The sequence below is a fragment of the Cicer arietinum genome, chromosome 1 (genome assembly GCF_000331145.2).
Source record: "Cicer arietinum cultivar CDC Frontier isolate Library 1 chromosome 1, Cicar.CDCFrontier_v2.0, whole genome shotgun sequence".
NCBI classification, from domain to species: domain Eukaryota; kingdom Viridiplantae; phylum Streptophyta; class Magnoliopsida; order Fabales; family Fabaceae; genus Cicer; species Cicer arietinum.
The window spans coordinates 3,804,323-3,825,365 of NC_021160.2; the positions used below are offsets into that span (position 1 = coordinate 3,804,323).

General features: G+C 33.2%; 2 protein-coding genes across 3 annotated transcripts; one reads left to right on the forward strand and one right to left on the reverse strand.

The window, feature by feature from the left end:
* The first annotated feature begins 496 nt into the window (after positions 1–496).
* LOC101499513 (ABC transporter B family member 9-like) lies at positions 497–12,068 on the forward strand. The gene is made up of 12 exons (XM_004485917.4): positions 497–785; positions 900–954; positions 1,239–1,414; positions 1,510–1,731; positions 1,821–2,050; positions 7,057–7,582; positions 8,091–8,364; positions 8,708–9,341; positions 9,433–9,661; positions 9,874–10,140; positions 10,508–10,771; positions 11,196–12,068. Exons 1-12 carry the CDS (start codon positions 549–551, stop codon positions 11,838–11,840), a joined length of 3,759 nt encoding a protein of 1,252 aa, XP_004485974.1. The 5' UTR covers positions 497–548; the 3' UTR covers positions 11,841–12,068.
* Positions 12,069–12,350: 282 nt separating this feature from the next.
* On the reverse strand, positions 12,351–18,223 carry LOC101499812 (ABC transporter B family member 9-like). 2 transcript variants are annotated; one of them, XM_027332060.2, is made up of 12 exons: positions 17,919–18,223; positions 16,989–17,043; positions 16,718–16,893; positions 16,393–16,614; positions 16,055–16,293; positions 15,425–15,950; positions 15,042–15,315; positions 14,312–14,945; positions 13,980–14,208; positions 13,632–13,898; positions 13,259–13,546; positions 12,351–13,204 (listed from the first exon to the last, which is right to left on the reverse strand). In XM_027332060.2, exons 1-12 carry the CDS (start codon positions 18,180–18,182, stop codon positions 12,560–12,562), a joined length of 3,819 nt encoding a protein of 1,272 aa, XP_027187861.1. In that variant the 5' UTR covers positions 18,183–18,223; the 3' UTR covers positions 12,351–12,559. The 2 variants fall into 2 exon arrangements, with proteins under 2 accessions (XP_027187861.1, XP_073220928.1); XM_073364827.1 differs by having other exon boundaries at positions 13,283–13,546; positions 16,718–16,916; positions 16,964–17,043.
* Positions 18,224–21,043: the final 2,820 nt, after the last annotated feature.

Consider the following 21,043-nt stretch of genomic DNA (forward strand, 5'->3'; position numbering starts at 1 on the left):
ATATATAAGAATATATTAACATTTCTACTGCACTGTGTTTATGAATTAATATTCTGCCCTGTGGGCCAAATACATTTTAATAAGCCATGTTCAATTAGTGTTCCATCGTTCATATAAGTTTTTTTGATATTTTAAATATTATTTCAAATGTTAACCATAAATATTATCTTTTTAATACATTTATATTTGGATGGATTCATATAAAAGTGAGTTAAGTCTAAAAATCATATTTAGAGGGAAAATATATAAATGAAACAAAAAAAAAGTCTTAAATTAGAATCTATTTTAAATATGTAAAAATCGAACTATATATTAGAAAAGTGAATCCAAACATTAATTGGTGTTGAAAATAGAATTGCAGGATTTGCAGTAAATTAAACATAAGCGTGGCAATGAAATATTATTAGTAATTCTAGAAAGTCAAACAAATACATATATATATTTTTTTTCCCTAGAAAAGGAGCATTACATTAAATAGAATCTCTTTGGTTTTTTTTTTCAATACGTGAGGGAGGGTTAGGTCTCCTCCAAGCCAAAAACCTTTAGCCATGGCACAAAAAACAGAGTCACAAGATGAAGAACGTAAACTCAAAGTTGATGAAAAGGTTCCTTTTTACAAGCTCTTCAATTTTGCGGATCGTGTTGATGTAACATTGATGATCATTGGTGTCATTTGTGCCATGGCTAATGGTTTGTCTCAGCCTCTCATGGCTCTCATTTTTGGAAAACTCATCACTACTTTTGGTTCCACTGATCCATCACACATTGTCAATGAAGTTTCTAAGGTATTAATTAATTTATAATATAACTTTTGTAGCTAACTTTGCATATTAACACATTAATGTGCATGCATGCAAATTAACTTATATATTTATATATATATATACTTTGAATTTCAGGTTGCATTATTATTTATTTACTTGGGTGTTGGATCTGGAATAGCATCATTTCTACGTAAGATCACACTTTTCTCTCTCCTCTTTTTTGCTTAATTATTTGTTAAAGATTAAGCAACACCTTATTGAAGGCGTATCCGATGTCCGACATGTTAGGGTTTGACTCCAACACATTTATTTACATTAAAATTCAATCACCTCATTTTTTAAATTATTATTGGTGTCTACATGTCGTTGTCAGTATCGTGTCCAATATCTGTGTGTGTGAGTGCTTGATGGATAAAAGGGCATTATAATTGAAGAATACTGATATGAGGGTAATTTTTTTGTTTGATGTTGCAGAGGTAACATGTTGGATGGTGACTGGAGAAAGACAAGCTGCAAGGATTCGTGGCTTGTACTTGAAAACCATATTAAAGCAAGACATTGCCTACTTTGACACTGAAGCAACAAGTGGAGAGGTTATTGGGAGAATGTCTGGTGATACCATTCTCATTCAAGATGCCATGGGAGAAAAGGTAAGCTTTTTTCTTGTATGACAAGTTAACACAATGCATGTATCATGTTCTCCAAAGAATTATACATATGATATTTTATAATTTCCATATGGCAGGTTGGGAAGTTTATACAACTTATTTCATCTTTTTTGGGTGGTTTTGTAATTGCCTTTACAAAAGGGTGGGAACTCAGTCTTGTTTTGCTTGCATGCATTCCTTGTATTGTCATTGTTGGTGGATTTATGTCAATGATGATGGCTAAAATGTCGAGTCGTGGACAAACTGCTTATTCAGAAGCTGGAGTTGTCGTAGAACAAACAGTTGGAGCCATTAGAACAGTAAGACAACAACAACAAAAAACATTACATCATTTGTTGTAGAAAACTTAGCATAGTCCTTGACATGCATATTTCTGATATTTAAACAGGTTGCTTCTTTTACTGGTGAGAAAAATGCAATTGAAAAGTATCATAACAAGTTAAGAATTGCTTACAATACTACAGTTCAACAAGGGTTGGCATCAGGGACAGGAATGGGAATACTTTTGCTTATTGTCTTTAGCACCTATGCACTTGCTATGTGGTATGGTTCCAAGCTGATCATTGAGAAAGGATATGATGGTGGAAATGTCTTCAATATAATCATAAGTGGTGGAATGTAAGTGTGCGATGATTGTTTTTGAGTATGTAGAGTAGATATTTTTATGAGTATTCGTACTTGAAAATGTAGAACTGCATCAATCTAGTCCTTCACCTCATCTATATTTCAACATGATTCCTGAAATTTCAAAATTTTAATAAAACTCATCCCTCCGTTATGAGAATAATTACATAATAAAATATCAAATATAATTGCATAATAAAATAATTACATAATAAAATATCAAATATAATTGCATAATAAAATTTTACTATAACGGCTAACTAATTAATTATGATAATAATTACAAATATCATTAAATCTGTACAATTAATGATTACGAAACTGTCAATTCTATTGACATCCCCCTCAACTTGATGCTGGTGAGTATATAAGCATCAATTTGTTGATTAGAAAATTACGCCGTTGACGTGTTAATGACTTGGCGAGGACATCAGCCAACTGAATTGATGTTGAGACACGAGGAAGAGTAATAATTTTGCGGTCATAGGCTTCCTTAATTGAATGACAATCGACTTCTATGTGCTTTGTTCTTTCATGGTATACTGGATTTGCTGCAATTTGTATGACACTTGTATTTTCAGCATGCAATGGAGTTGATTTTGTTTGTGAAAAACCAAGTTCCGAAAGAAGGCCACGCAACCAAATAATTTCCGAGCATGCTGCAGACATGGAACGGTATTCTGCTTCAGTAGAGGATTTAGATACAGAATCTTGTTTCTTGCACTTCCAAGAGATAGGGACATCACCTAAAAACATGCACCAACTGGTCGTAGATTTTCTTGTGTCTGGGCAGCCAGCCCAATCAACATCACTGTATGCTTGAAGTTGTATTGTTGAACCATTAGGGAATAAGAGACCGCGACTAGGAGTACCAAATAAGTATTTGATGATTCGATGTACAGCTGAAAGATGCAAATGTCTAGGATTTTGCATGAATCTACTGACTGTATGGACAGCAAAAGAGATATCGGGTCTTGTAATGGTAAGATAGATAAGATTGCCAACCAACTTCGGATATAACGTGGGATCTGTCATGAGTTCACCTTCATCCCGTCTTAACTTGATATTAACTTCCATGGGAGTTTCAACAGCAGCGGCGTTGATAAGACCGACTAGATGAATTAAATCTTGAATATATTTGTGTTGAGTAACAAATATGCCTTTTGGTTGGAAGTGTACTTCTAAGCCCAAGAAGTAAGTGAACTGTCCAAGATCTTTCATGTGGAAAGTGGAATGCAACAATTGTTGGATTGTATGGATTGCCTCTTGATCTGAACCGGTGATGACAATGTTATCCACATAAACAAGGAGTATCACAATCCCTTTTGATGTTCGTTGTGCAAATAGAGATGGATTATAGTTTCTTTGGATGAAGGAAAAGCCAAGAAGTGTTGTTCTAAACTTCTCAAACCACACTTTTGGTGCCTGTTTTAACCCATACAAAGAACGTTTTAGTTTGCAAACATTATTAGATAGAGTGGAGGTCATATCAGTAGGAAGTTTGATGTAAACTTCCTCCTTGAGGTCACCATGAATAAAGGCGTTCTTAACATCTAGCTGGTGTATTTGCCAAGATTTAGATGCAGCAATGGCTAGAGTAATGCGCACTGTAGTCATTTTGGTCACGTGTGCAAATGTCTCATCATAATCGAGGCCAAATTCTTGCTTATTTCCAAGAACCACTAACCGAGCCTTGTAGCGATCTATGGATCCATCTGAACGAAGCTTTATAGTGAATATAAATTTGCTGCCAAGAGGTTTAACAAATGAGGGACAAGGAACAACATCCCATGTTTGATTCTCTTCTAGTGCTAGAAGTTCTGCCTCTATAGCATCTTGCCAACATTTATGCTCCATAGCCTGTTTATATGAGGAAGGGATAGAAACAGAAGCTAAAGTTGTTGTCAAATATAAAGGTGAAGATGGATCATACTTTTTTGGAGGATTACGAGTGCGAGTACTGCCGTAATGCTACTTGTTCTTGTTAAAGTATCGGATCAGCAGCCAGAGAATGATCGGGAGGAGGCCGTGGAGGTTCCGGACGTCTTTGGTACACCAAAAGGGGTTTAGGTGCTGATTCTCCTGCAGAATTGTTAGAAAATAGAGGCAAAATAGATGTGGATGTAGGAGAATAAGTATCTTGGTTAGCAAAAAAAAATGCATTTTCTTGAAAAATAACATTTCTAGAAATCCGTATCCTATTGAGATTAGGATCATAGCATATAAAACCTTTTTGGTGGCTTGAGTAACCAAGAAAAACACATTTAACAGATTGAGTTGTAAGCTTAGTGCGTTCTTGGGGATAAAGATGAACATAACAGACACAACCAAAGGTACGAAGATTGCTATAAGATAGTTGTTGTCCATATTACCTTAAAAATGGAGAATCATTGTTTAAGGCTTGAGAGGGAAGCCGATTAATAAGATGGACAGCGGTGGAGAGAGCTTCACACCAGAATTGAGAGGGTACAAAGGAGTCCAACATGAGAGTACAGACAACATCCAAGAGATGGTGGTTTTTTCTTTTTGCTACCCTGTTTTGTTGGGGTGTAAAAGGGCATGACCTTTGTGATATAATGCCATTTGTCTGCAAGAACTCTTGAAATAAAGAAAATGTGTATTCTCCCCCATTGTCAGAACGCAAAATTTTAATGGTAGATGATAATTGAGTCTGAACGTAGGCATAAAAAAATTTAAATGCAGAAAATGCTTCAGCCTTAGAGCGTAAAAAATAAACCCATGTAAAACGACTATAGTCATCAATAAAAGTGATAAAGTACGTATAACGAGTATGAGATATAACAGGTGCTATTCCCCATAAATCACTATGGATCATGTCAAAAGGTTGATTTACATTTTGTTTGATGAATTGGAAATGGTAGAATTTTACTTTTACCAAGTTTACAAGAAATGCAATCAAATTGAATAGCCCTAAGAGATAGGGAATTTTTATTGCCAAGAACTGCAGATTTCATCAAGTCATAAAGGACATTTGAGTTTGGGTGACCAAGATGCTTATGCCATGTTTGAAAATCAACAATTGCAGAATTACAAGAAATAAAAGACATAAAAGAACATAGGGACTTCAGTGAATAAAGAGGAAAAATACGTCCAACTTTAGGCCCCGTCGCGATCATCTTCCCTGAAGACAACCAGATTTTGAGAATTCAACTCTACAATCATTGTCAATTAATTGACCAACTAAAATAAGATTACTAGTAAGACCAGAGGAAACATAAAAACTGGTGAGAGATGAAGAAATATCACCAATTTCTATAATAGGCAAACTGTTTTCATCAGCACTTTGTATTTAAAGATTACCAGAGTAACTTGTAACATTGGTTAGAGCAGCAACATTGTTGGTCATATGATTAGATGCCCCTGAGTCAAAATACCAAGGAGAATCAGCGGAAGTAACGTTACCTGAAAGACTCAAAGCAGAAAATGTTGAAATGATCATTTGTTGAACCATTTCAGGGGTTAAGGCTGGAATGGTGGAATGCGGATTCTGGTTCACAGAAATGGGAGCTGTAGAAGGACCAACAGATGCAGTGAAGGCTGTTGCAGTTTTCTTTGGTGGTCTGGTCGGACATTCTTTAATGATATGACCATCCTTTTTGCAATAATTACAGAACTTTTTAGGACAGTTGGAAGCAAAATTGGACAGTGCTCATGTCTCGCCCACGAGGTCGGCCTTGTACCACATATGCCACAGGGAGAGAAACAACATTTTGTTGTTCCATGGTTGTCTGAGTGAGAAGACGTTGTTCCTCACGAAGCAGCTCATTGAGACAAGTATCCAAGGATGGGGCAGTAGCTCGGTTCATGAGATTGGACCTTAGTCCCTCGAAATCAGATCTCAATTTCATCAAAAATTGATCGCGTTTGGTAATCTCGTGAACTTTTTGCACAGTAGTTTGCCCTTGACTTGACAAATCTTTATAGACAATGTTAGTGTATTCAACCCAAAGATTCATAAAATGAGAATAAAACTCAGAAATGGAAAGACTTTCCTGTTGAAAAATTGCGATTTCATGTTCAAGCTGGAACCGCCGAGCAGCATTGTCTTGGCTGTATATTTTCTTCAAGTAGTCCCTCATCTTTGTTGCCGTAGCGAAAGGTCGGAGATTGAGAACGATATTAGGATCAACAGAACCTATGATCCATGCTATGACTTGTGCTTTGACTTCTCATTTGGCATAGGCATCCTTCTGCGTCTTCTCAGGGGCATAATCGCTTCCATTGACATGACCCCAATGCTATTTTCCTTTGACAAAAATCGCCCATGTAGAGTAGTTTTTTCCATTAAGATGCACGAAAAGGATACCATGCTTGTCGGTGAACATGATGCCGAGGGAAACAAATGAAGAGAACTTAGGAGACGTGAAAACAGAGAATGTAGAAACAACAGCGAAATTATGATCGTCGGTGGCGAAAAACTAAGATTTCAAGAAAAAACTATGATTTCAAGAAGAAGAAAAAATCGAGGAACTCAAGATTTGATCGCAAATAACAGAGAAATCTGATTTGGATCGCAACCTAGTTTGATACCATGTCAAACTCAGAATTTTTAATTTGTAAACTGTGTCATTTCCATTGGAGAACTCTCATTTAAATAATATTGTTACATAATGATATGGGTCTTACTATAACGGCTAACTAATTAATTATGAGAATAATTACATAATTACAGATATCATCAAATCTGCACAATTATGAAACTGCCAATTCTATAGGGACTAGAATGACATTAAGTTGGTAATATCATGAATGATTTGAAAATAAGTGAATAATATCATGAATCCATTTGATAGCAGATTCAGACACAACGACGGACTTGATTAACATATTGCAATGCTAGAGTGGACTAGTTGATACAATCATATGACCCTACAATTTCAAGTACCAACTAGTATATTTACTCGTTTTTATGTTTGAATTTGCTCATCATGATTTGATTGTATTGAAGGTATTAGTCTCATTATCATATATTAACTTAGGTCCCTTGGTCAAACAACACCATGCCTAAATGCATTTACAACAGGCCAAGTAGCAGCATATAAAATGTTTGAGACAATTAAAAGAAAACCAAAAATTAATGCTTATGACACAAACGGTGTTGTCTTGGAAGACGTAAAGGGAAATATTGAACTCAAAGATGTTTACTTTAGATACCCTGCAAGGCCAGATGTGCAGATCTTTGCTGGATTCTCATTCTATATTCCCAGTGGCACAACTGCTGCTTTAGTTGGTCAAAGTGGTAGTGGAAAATCGACTATAATTAGTTTGTTAGAAAGATTCTATGATCCTGAAGCTGGAGAAGTACTTATAGATGGTGTCAACATGAAGAATTTTCAAGTTAGATGGATAAGAGAACAGATTGGACTTGTTGGTCAAGAACCTGTCTTGTTTACTGCTAGTATCAAGGAGAACATATCATACGGAAAAGAAGGAGCAACTGATGAAGAGATAACAACTGCAATAACACTTGCCAATGCCAAAAAATTCATTGATAAGCTCCCTCAGGTATAACACATTCTTTTGCTCATGATATAAATGTAGACACTCTTATGTTACACAAGTGATCCATATATAAATATTGTTAGAATAGCAAAGCCAGTTCCAAAGTAAGACGATAAACATGCAAGAACACAACAATTGATCACAAAATTCAGTCAATTGTACCTACGTATCCGTTAGTAGAGTGACTGCTGAAGTTTTTCTAATATGCAATGAATTAGGGTTACATAGTACAAAACTTAGTTTAACTACTGTGGTTCAATTTACAAGATTATCTCTGAACTGTACCCCTTTAGAAAATATCAAGCCACTTTGAAAGTAACCGTATGTCTTTCACATCTTAACGGGCTGAGGGTACAAGTACTTCTTAGCAATGAGAAACATGTAACAAGTCCAAGCAATGCTTGAACTTGTCAGTGGTGCGCTCTGCTCGTTACACTTTCAGCTACACTTGCTATGCTACGCTCAAGTGTTTTCCCACTTGAAGCTAATGAATTTACATTTATGTTTGCAGGGTCTTGATACAATGGTAGGAGGTCATGGAACTCAACTTTCAGGTGGACAAAAACAAAGAATTGCAATTGCAAGGGCAATATTGAAGAACCCAAGAATCCTTCTTCTTGATGAAGCAACAAGTGCATTGGATGCTGAATCTGAACGAGTTGTTCAAGAAGCATTGGAAAAAGTTATGTCACAAAGGACTACTGTTGTTGTTGCACATCGTTTAACAACTATTAGAAATGCTGACATCATAGCAGTGGTTCATCAGGGAAAAATTGTGGAAAAAGGTAATAAAATTGAACCATTTTAGTTGTTTTTATCAATAATATAATAATAGATATGATAAATATATTCAGTGTCATGTATAGTCTGTACATATATCTTTTTTCTAATATTTTAAAAATCGAATTGCACGGTTCAACCGGTTGAACTGTGACACTATCTACAGTTCGGTTAGTTGAACAGTCCGACCACGGTTTTGTCCAGATTCGAGCTGTTTTAAACAATTACTTGAAAGTTTCGCTGGTTCGATGTCTGATTTAGTTTTTAAAACATTTTTTCCCATAAAATGTTATACTTAAATTAAACCAAATGTAGTATTCAATTTTGCATTTTTTTCTTTATGTATAGGTACTCATGATGAGTTAATCAAGGACCCTTGTGGTGCTTATTCTCAGCTTATTAGTCTACAAGAAGGAGCCAAGGAGACAGAAAGAAGCCATTCTGAAACAGACAAGTCAAAGAACAGCTTCAACTTAGATAGTACTTTGACTAAATCAATAAGTCAAGGTTCATCAGGAAGTAGACACTCTCTTTCACTAGGCCGAAGTTTTCCTTATCAAATTGCTGCACATGAATATGAAGAAGGAGCTAATAAGGATGTTGAAAATAGTGAACTTGATAATGTGAAGCACCAAAAAGTTTCTGTTAAACGTTTGGCCAAGTTGAACAAACCCGAGGTTCCTGTTTTACTACTTGGATCAATTGCTGCAGCAATACATGGTGTTATTCTTCCTACATTTGGACTCTTGCTTTCATCAGCTATTAATACATTCTATAAACCTCCTGAGGAACTTAGAAAAGATTCTGAGTTTTGGTCACTTTTAATTTTTGGTTTGGGTTGTATTACCCTTGTGGCTATACCAATGCAGAACTACTTATTTGGGATTGCTGGTGGAAAACTTATAGAAAGAATTCGTTCATTGACATTTCAAAAGGTTGTGCACCAAGAAATCAGTTGGTTTGATCATTCTTCAAATTCAAGGTGTGTTATTTTTTATGATGTTATTCATTGTCACATGTTATTTCTTTGAACTCATATATAACTGACTACAAGAATTGAATATCTCTTGCAGTGGTGCAGTTAGTGCAAGGTTATCTACTGATGCTTCAACTGTGAGAACTCTTGTTGGTGATACATTGGCCCTCATTGTGCAAAACATAGCAACAGTCACAGCAGGACTAGTTATAGCATTTAGTGCTAATTGGATCCTATCTTTTGTGATTCTAGCTGTGTCACCCTTGTTGCTCATACAAGGATACATTCAAACAAAGTTTCTCAAAGGATTCAGTTCTGATGCAAAGGTTGGCCTAATGAACAATTTTTTCGTCGATTCCATCAATAGAAAGTATACTTATATATTGTTTTTTTATAAACAAGTGTTCGTTGTTAGTATGTTATGTTAGTAGCCAGTGTTTGAACCCTGAACCGGATTCTCAAACTTGAGGTTGAGCTACTCTTTGGCAACATTATACTTATATATTTGTGGATATAACAAGAGCCTTTTTTTTTATAGGTGAAGTATGAAGAGGCAAGTCAAATAGCAAATGATGCTGTTGGTAGCATCAGAACAGTTGCATCATTTTGTGCTGAACAGAAGGTGATGGATATGTATCAGAAGAAATGTTCAGCACCAGAAAAACAAGGTGTTAGGTTGGGACTTGTTAGTGGTATAGGATTAGGTTTCTCTTTCTTTGCTCTATACTGCACAAATGCTTTCTGTTTCTACATAGGATCAATTCTTGTGCAACACGGAAAAGCAACTTTTGGAGAGGTTTTCAAGGTACGACCCTTTATACTCCTCTTTTATTTTGAGAAAATAGCCGTTTTGATCTTTGAATTTGTGAGTCGTTACTATAGTCCCTAAATATATCAAAATTACAAAAACATATCTGAATGTATCTTTTATTAGTCAATTTGATCCTCGTACATGTCTTTTGTTTGTTAGTTTGATTCTCAGATGGGTCATTTGTTAGTCAATTTGGACAATAAAATTACTAACAGAAGACATACTCGAGGATTTATTTGTAATTTTGATACATCCAAGAAATATAGTGACACCGTCTCACACATTTAGTAATCAAAATAACTATTTACTCTTTTATTTGGTGTTTCTTCTTAATTAGTTCTTAACTATAAGTTTTTTGCAGGTTTTTTTTTGTTTAACAGTTACAGCAATAGGTGTTTCTCAGACTAGTGCTTTAGCACCAGATACTAACAAGGCTAGAGATTCTGCAGCTTCAATATTTGAAATTCTTGATAGCAAACCATCCATTGACTCAAGTAGTAATGAGGGTATGACACTAGAAACTGTGAAAGGTGATATTGAACTTCAAGAAATCAGCTTTAGATACCCAACAAGGCCTAATATTCAAATTTTCAAAGATTTGTGTCTTTGCATCCCGGCTGGAAAGGTAATACATAACAACTTTAGTAATCTCATAATTGTACAAAATATACTCATTTGATAATATGAGATAATTAAGCTTTAAATACGTTAATATATTACTTTTTGCTTTTAGTCTCTGTAATTTTCTTATTGTTATTAATCTTTGCACATAAACCACTTTTTTATTTTTGGTCCTTGTTGTTTTGTTTTAGTCCTTGTAAAATCTATGTATGTTGGAATTAGTCTGTATAGTATATGTAGAATATTTGATTTTAGTACCTTCAATGTGAGCTTCATAAGGACTAACATTAAAATATTAGACACAAATTACAGTACTAATTCTAAAATGAACAAATTTTTACTGGGACTAAAATAAATAAATAAAGTAGTATATTTGCAGGTACGAAAAACCAATAATGAATTACATCCCTGATATTTCTTTTTTGTAGACTGTCGCCTTGGTTGGAGAAAGTGGAAGTGGAAAATCAACAGTTATAAATCTCTTAGAGAGATTTTATAACCCTGATTCTGGACATATAGTACTAGATGGAGTGAATGTTAAAAAGTTTAGACTAAGTTGGTTAAGGCAGCAAATGGGTTTGGTTGGTCAAGAGCCTATACTTTTCAATGAAAGCATACATGCCAACATAGCTTATGGCAAAGAAGGAGGTGCAACAGAAGATGAGATAATTTCAGCAGCAAAAGCAGCTAATGCACACAACTTCATAAGTTCTCTTCCAAATGGGTATGAAACATCGGTGGGCGAAAGAGGTACACAATTGTCAGGTGGACAAAAGCAACGAATAGCAATTGCAAGAGCAATATTGAAAGATCCAAAAATACTTTTGCTTGATGAGGCAACAAGTGCACTTGATGCTGAGTCAGAGAGGATAGTTCAAGAGGCTTTAGATAGAGTTAGTATGAATAGAACTACTGTTGTGGTGGCTCACAGGCTTGCAACAATTAAAGGTGCTGATATCATAGCTGTAGTGAAAAATGGTTTGATTGCTGAGAAAGGTAGGCATGATTTGTTGATGAAGATTGATGGTGGAGTTTATGCTTCATTGGTTGCTCTCCATATTAGTGCTTCATAGAAACAAAAATAAAATGTCCATGTGCATGTGCATATGCATGTAGATGACATAAATTAAGGTCAAGCTTAGGAAACATACATTTATTTATACATATTTGCTTTTAGTTATTTGGAAATATTTCACATATAAATGGATAGTGATACTAGCTTGTATCCTCTGAAATTTTGTATGCTCTAAGTAGGACTAACCATCCAGCTTATAAAATAAAAAATCTTTGATATTCCAATATGCCTTATTTGCCCTGACTAACCACCTCGTCCCCATATTCATATATCTTTTCATCGTCTCTTTCTTCTTCTACTTCAAACGGCACCCCCATGTTGGAATTCACTGTTGGACCCCACACAGCTTTGCGCAGTTTTCCTCCCATTATTATTTATTAAGGTACTCTTATTATACGATTAAGGATTTTTGCAAAGTCAAGTTTAAAATGCTATCAAAATTTCATGATGTCATATTCGCCAATTGAATTCTCAATATTAAAATCAATATCTTTTTACAACTGGAAGAAATTAGAAATGATAGAAACAACAAAATCAGTTTAACCAATTCCCATTCATCTCATCATGCAATGTGTGTCAAACAAACCCTTTTGCTTAACCACAAAATCTATTAACAAATTCAGTAGGGAAAAGTAACAAGAAACTAGCAAATAAGAACTAATTAATGAAAATTTACAAGATCAACAACAGAGAAGAAGAAGAAGAAGAAGAAAAATCTTAGGATGCACTTGAATGAAGAGCTACTAATGAAGCATAAATCCCATCAGTAATCTTCACCAACACATCATGTCTTCCCTTTTCAGCAACCACACCATTTTTAATTACTGCTATAGTATCAGCCCCTCGAATTGTCGTAAGACGATGAGCCACCACCACAGTTGTTCTGTTCACACTCACTCTATCTAGTGCCTCTTGAACTATACGCTCCGACTCAGCATCAAGTGCACTTGTTGCCTCATCAAGCAAAAGTATTTTTGGATTTTTCAGCAAGGCTCTTGCAATAGCTATACGCTGCTTTTGTCCTCCGGATAGTTGTGTGCCTCTTTCTCCAACAGATGTTTCATAACCATTTGGAAGAGAACTTATGAAGCTGTGTGCATTGGCTGCTTGGGCTGCTGCAATGATTTCATCCTCTGAAGCACCTCCTTCTTTGCCATAAGCTATGTTGGCACGAATGCTTTCGTTGAAAAGAATAGGCTCTTGACCAACCAAACCCATTTGTTGCCTCAGCCAGCTTAGTCTTAACTTTTTAATATCCACTCCATCTAATAATACATGTCCAAAATCAGGGTCATAAAATCTCTCTAACAGGTTTATAACTGTTGATTTTCCACTGCCACTTTCTCCGACTAATGCAACAGTCTACAGAAGAATAGATCATAAATTTAAATACACTATTACATATTCTAAATAGACTGATTCGTACAACCAAAATAGTACCTTTGCAGATGGGATGCTTATGCTTAAATCTTTGAAAATTTGAATGTGAGGCCTTGTTGGGTAATTAAAGTTGACATGTTGAAGTTCAATATCACCTGTAACTGTTTCTAATGTTACACCCTCATTGCTACTGGAGTCAATAGTAGGGTCACTGTCAAGAATTTCAAATATTGAAGCTGTAGAATCTTTGGCCTTGTTAGTGTCTGGTGCCAATGCACTAGACTGGGAAACGGCCATTGCTGTCATTGTTAAACAAAAGAAAACCTGCATAAATTTATCTTGTAAGAACCATATAAAAGAATCATCATGTAATTTAGAAGATGCTAAGTTGATTGAGTGATTGCTGTACCCTTAAAACCTCTGGAAAAGTTGCTTTCCCGTGTTGCACTAAAACAGATCCTATGTAGAAAGTGAAAGCATTTGTGCAATATAGAGCTAAAAAAGAGAAACCAAATCCTACACCACTAACAAGCCCCAAGCGAACACCGTGATTCTGTGGTCCTAAACACTTTTTCCTATACATGTCCATCACCTTTGGTTCTGCACAAAATGATGCAACAGTTCTGATGCTGCTAACAGCATCACTTGCCACCTGACTTGCCTCTTCATACATCACCTATACAGATAAAAGATTCTCATGATTTCCGCAATGTATAATTTCCTCAATGTAATTGACAAAGCTGCTAGTAAGACTTACCTTGGCATCTGCACTGAATCCTTTAAGAAACTTCATCTGAAGTAAACCTTGAATAAGGACCATAGGTGACACAATCAAAACTACAAAAGCAAGAATCCAATTAGCAGTGAACGCTATAACTAGACCAGTTGTGAGCGTTGATATGTTCTGCACAATTAGGGCCAAGGTGTCACCAACAAGACCTTTCACAGTTGAAGCGTCGGTAGATAATCTTGCACCAACTGCACCACTGCAAGGTGATTTCATTTCTTTCAGTTTCATGAATAGAAGGAATTAACACATGATAATTGTTTCTTTATTTTTTCTTGAAGTTAAATACATTTGTAACATACCTTGAATTTGCAGGTTCATCAAACCAGCTAATTTCTTGGTGCACAATTTTTTCAAATGTCAACGAACGAATTCTTTCTATAAGTTTTCCACCAGCAATCCCAAATAAGTAATTCTGCAGTGGTAAAACCACTAGACTAACCAAACCCAAACCTACATATAAAAGTGACCAGAACCTGGACTCTTTCCTCTGCTGTTCTGGAGGTTTGTAAAACACACTAATGGCTGATGAAAACAAGAGGCCGAACATCGGGAACAGGACGCCGTTTATTATTGCAGCAATGGTTCCAAGCAGCATGACAGGAACCTCAGGCTTGTTCAACTTGGCTAAACGCATTATAGATACCCTATTGGGTTTTCTCTTGTTATCAAGTTGGCCTTGTTTAATATCTGTTAATTCTATTTCTGCAGACAAGCCTCGAAGTGATTGGGAATGCCTAAGACTTGCCGATGAAGTTTGGCTTATTGATCTCACAAAGGAAGTTCTCTGAGTGGAAGATCCAGCCATGTGACTATCTATATTTAAATTGTGACTATCTATATTTCTGCTACCTTCAGCTTCTTTTTCTCCTTCTTGAAGACGAATAAGTTGAGAATAAGCACCATTAGCATCCATGGTTAACTCGTTATGAGTTCCTACGTAAAAAAAAAGGAAGAATGCAAAATTGAATACAGTATTCCAAGATGTTACAAAACTGGACTTTCATACTAAAAGATTCACTTATGTTCAACCTCTCTCCACAATTTTTCCTTGATGAACCACTGCTATTGTGTCAGCATTTCTGATAGTTGTCAAACGATGCGCAACAACAATAGTAGTCCTTTTTAACATAATTTTTTCTAATGCTTCTTGAACAACGCGTTCAGACTCAGCATCCAATGCACTTGTTGCTTCATCAAGAAGAAGGATTCTTGGGTTCTTCAGTATTGCTCTTGCAATTGCAATTCTTTGCTTTTGGCCACCAGAAAGTTGAGTCCCATTATGCCCTGTCATTGTGTCCAGACCCTGCAAACACAACACCGAATTATTATTAAACTTCCATCAAACTTACTCAAAGAAACAAGCCTAAAACAAGAACCACTAGTGTCAAAGTTTGCAATTTTTATATACACACCTGAGGCAACTTGTCAATGAACTTTTTGGCATTGGCAAGTGTTATTGCAGTTGTTATCTCCTCATCAGTTGCCCCTTCTTTCCCATATGCTATGTTCTCTCTGATAGTAGTTGTAAACAAGACAGGTTCTTGACCAACAAGTCCAATCTGTTCTCTTATCCATCTAACTTGAAAATTCTTCATGTTCACGCCATCTATAAGTACTTCTCCAGCATCAGGATCATAGAATCTTTCCAATAAATTGATTACAGTTGACTTTCCACTTCCACTTTGACCCACCAAAGCAGTAGTTGTACCACTTGGAACAAACATTGAGAATCCAGCAAAGATCTGCACATCTGGCCTTGCAGGGTATCTAAAGTGAACGTCTTTAAGTTCAATATCTCCCTTTATGTCTTCCAAGACAACACCACTTGTTTCATATGCATCAATTTTAGGCTTTCTTTTAATTGTCTCAAACATTTTATATGCTGCTGCTTGGCCTGCAGCAAATGCATTTACACTTGGAGATGTCTGACCCAATGATCTGTAAATGAGTGAAAATTCATTAAATTCAGTTGTGACACCAATCAAAAGTTTACAAAGTACAAACTGAATCTTATGGATAAACAATGTTTATATCTCACTTACATTCCACCAGTCATAAGAGCTATGATAACAGTTATGATTGTTCCACCATTGTATCCTCTCTCAACAACTAGTTTGGAACCATACCACATGGCAAGGCCATAAGTGCAGAAGACAATCAAGAGAAGAATTCCCACACCTAACCCAGAGATGATCCCTTGTTGAACCATTGTCTTGTAAGCAACTTTTAACTTGCTATTATAATTCTCTATGGCTTTTTTCTCCCCAGTAAAAGATGCAACCTGATCAATTTTCAAACTGAAGTCAATTACAATGAATAAAATACAATTGCAAATTCAAATTAATCATTCAATGTTTCAAAATTGGTGCAAGTGTCTTACCGTTCTAATCCCTACGACTGTTTGATCAACAACATTTCCTGCTTCTGCATAAGCAGCTTGTCCACGACTGGACATTTTAGCAGCCAACAGGAAAATGAAACCACCAGCAATGACAACACAAGGTATACATGCAAGTAAAACTACAGCTAGTCGCCATCCTTTTATAAATGCAATCACAAATCCACCCAAAAAAGTTGAAGCAAGTTGAACAAACTTCCCGACCTGTCATAATCATAACTAGTAAAATACCCGTGCATTCATAATTATCGAAGGTTGGACTAAATAAGTATTGAAGGTGATTGTATTCATAAAAAGAGGAGCATACCTTTTCTCCCATTGCATCTCTAATGAGAATTGTGTCACCAGACATTCTACCAATCACCTCTCCTGTGTTTGTTTCAGTGTCAAAGAATGCAATATCTTGCTTTAATATGGTTTTCAAGTACAAGCTACGAATCCTCGCAGCTTGTCTCTCTCCTGTCACCACCCAACATGACACCTCTGCAGCATGCAACAAAGTGACCCTTATTATGAGAATTTTACATTAATTATGGTTCTAAAATGCAGCTACAGAATGAATACAAGAATAATCTTACGTAGAAATGATGCTATTCCTGACCCAATAGCTAGGTAAACATACAACAAAGATACCTAAAAATTGAAGTGCGTTAGAGAATGCAATAATTTAGTGTATACAATCTCAATTTGTACTAGTGAAGTATAGTAAATGGTAAATACCGTGTGATACATGCCATGCAAAGGTACAGAAGATGGATACAACGAAAATAAAGAAAAGTTTTCTAAAATTATATTGAATAGATAATTAATCAAATGTCAGCATAAAATAGTATAAATACATTTTTGTGAAGACATGACATAGCAGTCCTGGCTAAAGTAAATCATATATTGTGAAATTTGGTAATTTAGTTGAGTGAAATTGTCACAGAGGAAAATAAAGTGTTGTAACAGCTACTGATTATGTATTCACTATGTATGCATTTAAAATAGACTTGGATTGTTCATGGATATTGATTAATAAAAAAAATTATATATAACCATAAATGTTTTTCTGTGTGTAAAATCACCATAAATGTTTGGTAACGCTAGATAAGAGTGTCAAAATGAGAAAAAAATAATAATAGTTTTAATTACTTACTATGATTTAACTTGTTAGTTGTTAGTTTTAATTACACAAAAGGCTTCGATGAAAATATAATTAATTATATAGTATTATCATTTTCATGATTCCTACTTAGTATATAATAATAGTATTTGAATTTTGTTTTCCCATATATCTTACTAGTATTATAAATTTATAATCTATCTCACATCCGGTAACATATTGAGAACTTAATCTTTATAGTTCCAAGAATTTGGCTTCATGTTCTTGATAATTATTTTACCTCAGAAAAACCTTGCAAGAATACACGTAAATAAATTGTACATTTGCATCAAATTAATGTTGAATTGAAGGTAAAGAAAAGAGAAACCAAACTAATTAAAAGCATGCAACAAATATAATGTACCTTAGAAACTTGTTTGACAATGTGTGATGGAACGGTGGAGCCAAAAGTGTTGATGAGTTTTCCAAAAATGAGTGTGATGAAAGGTTGTGTTAATCCATTAGCCACGGCAGAGATAATGCCAATGATCATCAATGTTACATCAATACGATCGGCAAAGGTGAAGAGCATGTAGAATGGAACTTTTTGGTTGGATTTGTTGTCTTTAATTTCATCATGTTGTAATTTTGTAGATGAAGAATTAGGCACCTTAGTGTTGTGTGCCATCACTATTGTTTACAATAAGATCTCAAGCTCAAAGTAGTGAATCAAAGTGCGCGTGTGTGATGTAATGCAATATTCTACACCTTAATGTAAAGTAGAAATAGATATGGTTAGAATTATATGATATGCTTGTGTATCAAAAATCAAATTTCGCCGTTCACTCAATTTAATAATGTGCATATTCTTTTCGTAAATATATATATATATAATTTATTTTTTCTTAAATAAAAAAATTTTTAGTCTATAATTAGTTAGATGCACGTTTTTAAAAGGAGTCAAAAAAAAAAAGGGAGGGAAAGACTAATTAATGTGCATAGTCTTTCCTCCTTTTTTTTTTTTTTTGACTCCTTTTGAAAATGTACATCTAATTAATTATAGACATTTAGTGATAACTTTTTTATTTAAGAAGAAATAAATTTAAAACATTTTCTTAATACATAATATTTATGTTATTAACTATTTTAAATACTTTATTAATTATTAAAATACATAACATTAATCACATTAGAATATTTATTTAACCATTAAATCACAATAACCTAAAGTGATTATGGTGTAGTATTTTAGTGGTTAATGAAATATATATCAAATAAGTGGTTAATAATTTATATTTTAGTGGTTAATATTATAAAAATATGTCTCAATAATAAATAAATAAATAAATTACAAAAAACAATTAAATATATATATATATATATATATATGCAATATGCTAAAAATTGTGGAAAAAACAAATGTAACTCTAAATTTTAACACTATTATCTTGCTCACGAACAAATTTCTCCATTATTTTTCTCTTCATTCTTTTTATGTCTTTCTGTTTGATCTTTCTTCTTCTTCTTTTCACATAACAATGTCACATAATATTGTAAAGTAATATGCAATACAATATAACTTTATCATTCTTTTAAATAAATAAAAAATCATTTGTTCATTCAACTTATAAAGAGAGATAGTTGCTCTCTTCAACTCATTTGTTATTTATAAATATTAAAAACAAAATTGCAGTATAAATATTTATAATAAATGCATAAAAAACATATTGTAACTATTTTTCTGTGATAAATAGAAAAATTCACATAATATATATTTGATATTGATACATGAAAAAACACAATACAAGTATTTTTCATTGATAAGTATTAATAAAAATATTGGATAAATATTTATAACTGATGCATATAAAAAATACGTAACAAATATTTATTAAGGAAAATTATAAAAATCACGGCATAAATATTTGTCATTGATACATAAACAAATATAACAAATATTTATCACTAGTATATAAAAAATACGTGACAAATCTTTGTCATTAATAAATATTAAAAAATATAGGATAAATCTTTGTTTTTGATAAATATTAATAAAATACAGGACAAATATTTTTTATCAATACATAAAAAAAATATAAAATAAATATTTGTTATTGATAAATACAAGAGATATATAACCCGCAAGACCTAGTTCAACTGACAAATGTCGACATTACTAGACTGAATATCATGTATCAGATTCAAACTCAAAACCTCGCAGTTGCGTTCGAGTTTTTTTATCATTTATAGACCAAAACAAAATATATGAGATATATACAAAATGTTTATCATTGCTAAATATTTAAAAAAAAAAAAAAAAAAAAAAAAAAAAAAAAAAGTGGGATAAATTTTAATAATTGATGCATAAAAAATACCACGAGACAAAAATTTATCAGTGATAAATATAAAAATATACGAGATAAATATGTGTTACTCATACATTAAAAATATAATACAAATATTTATCATTGATAAATATTAAAAAAAAAACATGCAATAATAATTGTAACTGATGCATGTAAAAACAAGGAATAAATATTTATTAATAAATAAATAAAACTCACAAGATAAATATTTGACCTTTATATTTAAAAAACACGAGATAAATATTTATCACAAATAATTATTAAAAAAATACGAGACAAATATTTGTCATTAATAAATATTAAAAAATGTGAAAATTGATACGTAATTGCAATATTTAATGTACCATTAATCAAATGTGTTTATTTAAAAATGCAAAAAAAAAAAAAAAAACTACAATTCATTATCAATTTCAATTTTATTTGATCATTATTAACTCTAATAAACTAAATATTTTTATCTATAACATAAGAGTAGATTAATTTTTTATAATTAATTTTCTTTAACTATTACATGAGTGAAAAATATAATAACAACGTGGTACTCATACAAAAACACAGGTATTTTATTAGTTTCGTCAAAATAATAATTATTATAATGTGCATATTCTTCTCTCTTTTTTTTTTACTCAATGCATCTCGTTTAAAAAATGTGCATCTAATTAATACTTAGTAGTACTTTATTTTATAATACACGCTAGAAATCATGAAAAAAATGTAACTCTAAAAAGATTACATCCAAGAATAAGCCTTTTTTGACGTAAAATAAAGTATGAGCCTTTTTTACCTAAAAAGAAGAATAAGTCTTTTATACAGTAGAAACCCAAAAAAAAAAAAAATACAATAAAATTATTAAATAAAAATCAGAATCATGTAATTTATTTATTTTTTTACATCATCTTTTTTTTTATTATAATACAAACATAAATTTGACATAAAAAAATGTAATTTAACAATGTAATTCACTTACGGTTTATACTTTGATATAAAAAAATGAATTTAACTTTATTATAATAATAAATTAGAGGATGAAGAAAAAATAAATAAATTATTTTAACAAGAAATTAAAGAAAATGAGTAAAACTCCATTCACAATAAATGGTGAGAAAAAACTTATTTACCAATCATATCTCTTTGATAAGTTGTAAGAAAGCTTATTGAGTTATCAAACGTCCTTTTAGACTAT